The sequence below is a fragment of the Danio rerio genome, chromosome 1 (assembly GCF_049306965.1).
Source record: "Danio rerio strain Tuebingen ecotype United States chromosome 1, GRCz12tu, whole genome shotgun sequence".
Lineage (NCBI taxonomy): Eukaryota > Metazoa > Chordata > Actinopteri > Cypriniformes > Danionidae > Danio > Danio rerio.
The window spans coordinates 44,457,517-44,464,903 of record NC_133176.1 but is presented as its reverse complement, the minus strand read 5'-3'; the positions used below and the strand labels follow the sequence as shown (position 1 = coordinate 44,464,903).

General features: G+C 31.2%; 1 protein-coding gene across 8 annotated transcripts in view; it reads left to right on the top strand.

Annotated features, from left to right (window-relative positions):
• Positions 1–255: 255 nt before the first annotated feature.
• The window catches only part of htt (huntingtin), an 80,467-nt gene continuing 73,335 nt past the window's right edge, over positions 256–7,387 (top strand). For 7 of the 8 annotated variants that reach the window (XM_073907825.1, XM_009292973.5, XM_073907623.1 and 4 more), the window contains exons 1-2: positions 256–647; positions 5,214–5,297. In XM_073907825.1, coding sequence (XP_073763926.1) covers positions 550–647; positions 5,214–5,297 — 182 coding nt within the window. In that variant the 5' untranslated portion in view covers positions 256–549. 8 annotated transcript variants of the gene reach the window in all.

The following is a 7,387-nucleotide window of genomic DNA, read 5'->3' as shown; positions in this document are numbered from 1 at the left end:
CCAATATATTTGTATACACAACAATAACACATGTTCGTTTCGTCAGAAATATTACATCAAATTTTAAATTATCAAAACAAACACAAAAAAAAGTTTAGTAATTGATCAAGAACATTATCAGTCGGTCTGGCGGAAGACTTGCATCACAATCAAGCTAAGCAAGCTGTAGATGCAGACATTCGCCATTGATTTTATTATGAATTAGAGGACTTCAATTTTGACAGGAGTTTTATTAACCCGGAAATACAGCAGAACAGTTGCTCTCCTAACCCAGCTTTAAGATGGCTTTCGGAACTGGACGTGCTATCAACTACCTTCAGAGCATATTGTTTGAACAATGGTCCTAATCGGATGGTGTGCGGAAATTAGACCGGACTTGAAGGGCTTTTGTCCTCCGTGAGGGGGTGTCCGTCTCGACGACACCGTCAGTTTCCCTTCGGCATTCTGCACAGCGCTCGTTACCAGTCTGTGACACTGGCTGTCGTTTTCAGTTTGTAAATATTACCCTATCTCCGATCAGATTATATCTTCATCACAGCTTCTGTTAAAATGGCCACCATGGAGAAGCTAATGAAAGCGTTTGAGTCGCTAAAATCATTCCAGCAGCAGCAAGGCCCGCTGTCGGCCGAGGAGCTCGTCCAGAAACAGTGAGTGCTGAACTGATGTTAATGCTGTTTAACGCTTTGTTGCAGTAATAGCCCTCTGCTTCATCATCATGATCATCATCTTCATAATTAGGGCGCTGACATCACTTGACACCGTGGCCATGCTAATGTTATTATCACAACATGCATAAGTGCAGTGTTGTCTTTTCATAAGGCTGACTATTGTTGTTGTTGTCTTGGGTTTTTAATCACATGATGCTCAACACCATAGATGTGTCACAGAGCCTTGTTAGATTCTGCGTCAGTGCTGAGATCAGACACTGCGCACTCCTCAAGAACTGGCTTCAGGACTTCTGATGTCCAAGAGTGTTGTGGTGTAAAACAATTACACTGAATGAATCTGTTTATTTGTGTTTGAATGCTGCCATCTTCTGAATTTTTATTCTGACTTCCCACAACTGCTTGTCTTCGTCTGTCACTAAACATCATTAGATAAACAATACTGTCATATATGACGTACAGCTCAAACACACACTCAAAAATAGTCTTTAGTATCCAAATATTGAAAATGTAAGATGTGTCATTGTGCCTTCCCTTTACTCATAAACATCTCATAAATATCTGCTTTGGCATGTTTACTTTGATGCCATATTAAAGTATAATATTTAAGGTTCGCAGAGCATTCCCAAAAATATAATGTATATTTATATTTTGGTCATGCACTGTGTTAAGGACAGATATTTGAACCACTATTATACATGTACGTCTATATGTACATTACCGGTTTTTTACATATAGACTTTGGGGTTCTTTTTATGTTTTTATTTTTTTTAATAAAATTATTCTGTTCATCATCAAATGTAAAAAAAAAATGTAAACACTTATTTAAATATTTATTTATTACTTGAAGTTTATTAAATGAAGTTATCACTCCAGTAATTATTGCTTTTTACAATAATAATTAATATTAGAGTGATTTCTGATTGATTATGGGACTATTGGAGTAATGAAGCTGAAAATTCATCTTTAATATCACAGAAATAAACTATTAAATTAAATGATACACTACTTTTGAACAGTTATTTCATAGTGCAGTAACATTTCACAATTTTCACTGTATTTTTGATGAATTATTAACCCCCCTGAATTATTAGCCCCCGTTTATTTTTTCCCCAATTTCTGTTTAACAGAGAGAAGATTTTTTGAACACATCTCTAAACATAATCGTTTTAATAACTCGTTTCTAATAACTGATTTATTTTATCTTTGTCATGATGACAGTAAATAATATTTGACTAGATATTTTTCAAGACACTTCTATACAGCTTAAAGTGATAGTAGTGTATGTATTCTTACCTGTGTGTGTGTGTGTGTGTGTGTGTGTGTGTGTGTGTGTGTGTGTGTGTGTGTGTGTGTGTCTGTCTGTGTGATTCTGAATGACAATGTAATTTGGACATTTGCACAAAAGTTATTTTAAACATGAAAGTTTTCGTCGCTTTGCTTGCATTTATTATTCTGCTTTGTGTATTTCAAATCATGTTTAATTATTGTAACTAAAATGGGTCTCAAAAAGTATTAGACGTTGTTTGAAAGTTTGGGATGCTGTGTAGTTTGTGAAATTGATTAAACCCTACTAAGTTGGATGTCACACTGCTTTGCTTAGTGCAGTAACCAAGGCAGCACCATTATTTCTGCTGTTCTATAGGCGAAACTGACTGGATTAACATTTTAATAAAGTATATGAATAATGTTCTAGTTTAGGATTAGTTTCTTTCAATCATTATTTAGTAAATATATTTTTAAAATGTCACCAATGTTACCTGTTCAGAACTAAAGTGGCGATGAGGTCTTAATAGAAAGATTCTAAAAAAAGTCTTAAAAGTATTAAATTTTACCCTTTGACTCCTGTATATACCCTGTTGTAGTCTATTTGATAATTTTATATATTGTAAATGAATGAATGAATTATGGAAATATTATATTGGATAATCCTACAGTACATATATTATTAATATAGATAATCCTAGCTAGGGCTGCACAATATATCGTTTCAGCATCGGTATTGCAATGTGATCATTACCAATAGTCACATCGCATGATATATGTAATGTTGAGTTTATGATATAATTGATCGTTTGCACGTGATTAATGATTTTAAAAACATTCAGGCATAAAAATTGTACCATTTGTGACTTTAACAATGATTTATTTTATTGAGTTATTTTTGTTTTTATCATTCAGTTACTGTACTTAAATACTATTAGACTCAAGGAAACGATAAAACACTTTATTTTTGTTCTATCTTTTTAAAAATTGTATTTATATATTGTTATGCATGAAAATAACAACATATGCAAATACACAATTGTACCGCTAATAGCACAGCCCACAGTGAAAATGTGTTGGGGGACCCCAAAAGTCTATAGATTGTTTATTAGATTTTATGAAGATGCAAATAGTAAACACAAATTCATCAATTTCTGACAAAACACGTACATGCAAATACAGAAAAACATTGCAAATAGCTCAGACCACAATGAAAATGTATTGTCTATTAGATTTTATGGAGATGCACTCTCAAAGCAGAATCATCCCAATCAATCTAACATGATAAATCCTTTCCAAATATAGATATTACGTCATCTGGTGAAATTGTATTCTTATCACAGTACATCACAAAGTAAAAAAAAAAAAAAAAAAAATTTATATATATATATATATATATATATATATATATATATATATATATATATATATATATATATATATATATATATATATATATATATATATATATATCGCAATTCTAGATTTTTCCAATAACGTGCAGCCCTAATCCTAGCAAGTTTTCATCTATTGATTTGTCCACGCACAATCATGCTGAATGTCTTGAAATTACAGTATTTTGAATAGTAAATGTATTGAATGCAAAAGCCAGCTAGATTTTAAGTTGAATAAATATTTGAGGATTTATGACTCGTGGTCAGAGTACAGTCTTTATCGAGTGATAATGTGAAATTGCAGTTTTAATAAAAATAAAATCGAATAGTCTAGCCAGCATCTCACATTTGATTTAAAGTAGAAATATGTTAAAATGTTCATTTAAAGTAGGCATGTCACAATATCAAATTTTTGTTGTGATATATTGCACCAAAATATAGTGTGATTAACGAAATTATTGTCATTTTAAGACCATTTTATGTCACTCATTATAAGGGATGGCGCGGGATAAGATTCTGACGGTATGATAACCTTGGTTAAAAATCTCACAATATTGTAATTATTTCTCTAAAATATGTTTTTTTTTTAAATGTCTGGGTAAAAACAACTTTTTTCCCCCTATTGAACACAATATTTTTTATTATAAAAAACATTTCAAATATTTTTGAACAGTAACTATTAATGTGGAGGGTCTCTTTCTGCTGGAGATACTGTTGCTGATACTGTAAAAACACATACACAACCCCCCACCCCCAAACAAACAACAAAACAAAATATACCGTTAGAACAGTATAACAGCAAATGTTGACAGTTTTAAAACCTTGACTTTTCTAAACCAGTGATCGACTCATGCCTACACATTATATAAGGCCAGAATGACAATATACTATAATATTGTCCAAATACGATGCAAGTGCATTCTTCCAAAGAACACATATTTTATTCTGAAGAGTATTTCATTTAATTATAGTCATTTTAGTAATTTAATGATTAGGCATTGGAATCAGAATGTGAAAATATAAATATATACAAAACAAATAAATAATATTGTGAATAAATGTAACAAAAAGTGCAAGGTAAAAAGCTACAGAAGCTGCAATATCTGCTATCAGATCTATTTTCAGTTGTCAGGCACCCACATGAAAATATACAGTAATTTATAGTAAATACTGTAGTGTTGTTTTTAACCATACTGACACCTCCAATAGAGATGGAGATGTTCCACAATCAGCTGAATTGTTGCTGAAATATATTTTTTATTGTACGGGCGATATATATTGCATCACTAAAAATGATGTCATGTCCATGTGTTGTGCGATAAGTCGATATATTGATTATTGTGACAGACTAATATAAAGTTGTTGTTTTCTTGAAATCTTGATAACTTTTCAAACCATATTTAGCACAATGCAAGAGCTCCATGTTATCATCTTGATATGAATACACTGTAAAGATATTGGAGCGGGGGTTATGTGCAATTAAAAGAGTGATTTCCCTTATTTACAACTCCAGCACCATGTGGATGGATGGATTGAACATAATTTAGTTAATTAGGGGGAATAAATCAACTCAGATATGTTGTAGATCATCAGCAGTGAGCGGTAATGTTATACAGCATGTGCTGCAGGACATGTTTATCGCGGCTACGCTAGCAAGATTACATTAACTTAATTGATTTAGCTAATCAGTATTGCTGACACTATAAAGAGTATCTAACTGACTTTTGCGGCCCAACATAATATTCTCACTTACAGATCGGTGTCAGATTTACAGCTTGATTGCTTTGTGGAGTTACACGTTAAATCTGTTCATCCTTATCTCGATAGATGTAAATCATTCAGAAAATCTTGTGATTTATTTAATGTTCTGTGTATTATTTTTTTACAGGAAAAAAGACCTTGCTACAACCAAAAAGGACAGAGTGACTCATTGCCTGACGATATGTGAAAACATTGTGGCACAGTCGCTGAGGTATGCAATAGTCAATGGATGAACACATCAGATTAAGGTTAATCAGATTTGGTCATGTCTTATGAGTCATTGACAAAAGCCTACTGATGCTGAGGCTAGGTTGGAATTTTTTTTAAACTCTAACATTGCAAATTTAGTGAATTGAGATGAAAATCCTAAATTATTAAGGCCACTTAGCAAATAAAGTATAACATACTCAAACTCTTTCAAGTTGTCAAACATTTCTTTTAGCTTGAATCCTTTGAAATAAGTTAAAATGGCAAAATATTTGCAATTATTGCACATTTTATTCTGTGAGGACGTTGAATTAGATGTTGAAAACCAAAGCTTGTTATCAATTATTTTTGTTAGCAATTATTTTTTAACAAAAATACATTTCATTTGTTAAGTAATATTAGTTATAAATACATTACAATAAATACAATGTCATTTATTTCTGTTATGGCTGTATATACACATTTTAAAACCTAATTTTTACTAACTGATTCCTTTTATCTTTGTCATGATGACAGTAAATAATATTTTACTAGATAGTTTCAAGATACTAGTATTCATCTTAAAGTGCAATTAAAAGCTTAACTAGGTTAATTTGGTAAGTTAGAGTAATTAGGCAAATCATTAATAATAAAAATAATTATATTAATAATAATAATAGATTTTAATTGTGATGTGTTTTTTCTCAGACTCAAGGCAAAATACCAACAATAGCAGAAACAGCACTTATGAAAAAAAATTCTCTGGTGGCTTTTTATTTGCATGTTGTTGCTATTAACTATTAACTACTATTTTTTATCTTCTATGGATAAAATATATCATCTCATGGATAAAATATATTTATTCTAACAGTTTAGTAAAATTAATTTGACTTTTGGAAATCATTAAAGTAACCCCCTGTCATTGTCCTGTGATCTCCATTTTGGGAACAACAGCTGTAGATATTTGGAAATAAAAATTGCTTAATGGGGCTAAATATATTGAGTTAAAAGTTAAAAGCCACTTTTGTTCTAGCTGAAATAAAACAAATAAGACTTTCTCCAGAAGAAAAAAAATAATGTAGGAAATACTGTGAAAATTTCCTTGCTCTGTTAAACATCATTTGGATAATCTTTGAAAAAGAAAAATTCACAGGAGTCCTAATAAATCAGAATTATAAGCCCCCCTGAATTATTAGATCAATTGTTTATTTTTTTTTTTACAATGTCTGTTTAACGGAAAGAAGATTGTTTCAACACATTTCTAAGCATAGTAGTTTTAATAACTCATTTCTAATAACTGATTTATTTTATCTTTACCTTGATGACAGTAAATAATATTTTACTAGATATTTTTCAAGACACTTCTATACAGCTTAGTGACATTTAAAGGTTTAATTAGGTTAATTAGGTTAACTAGGCAGGTTAAGGTAATTAGGCAAATTATTGTACAACGATGGTTTGTTCTGTAGATTATCGTGAAAAAATATCGCTTTAAGGGGCTAATAGTTTAGTCCCTAAAATGGTGTTTACAAAAATTAAAACTGCTTTTATTCTAGCTGAAATAAAACAAATAAGACTTTCTCCAGAAGAAAAAATATTATCAGACATACTGTGAAAATGACCTTGCTCTGTTCAACATCATTTGAAAAAAACAATGTTTAAAAAAGAAGAAAACAGTTTGAAGGGGGCTAATTATTCTGACTTCAACTGTATAAACTACAAACAAATCTAGATAAATAATGAAAAAGCCAGTAACATTTCTTTTAGTTTTATTTCTTCTTGAAATTCTTGATTACGTCCTGAATACACATAGAGAAGATAGATCCAGTTTATGGTGATCTTGATGGGTTTGTTTTTATTAGTCTTAGTCTTTTTGGCATAACTGTCCATGCAGCCCTGCCACATCCTTGTTTTTCAAGTAGCATTTCCTTTTTCTGCCGCAGCTTGTATCTTGTAGCTGTCAGTTTTTGATTGAGGGTAATTGGGGTGATTGTAACAGATGTACTAGATGTACTAGACCAGGGACGAGGGTTGCAAATTAGCTTTATGCTATATTCCCTATGTACACAACATCGGTTGACTTTGTAAAACAATGTCAAGTGTATTGTCTCTGTT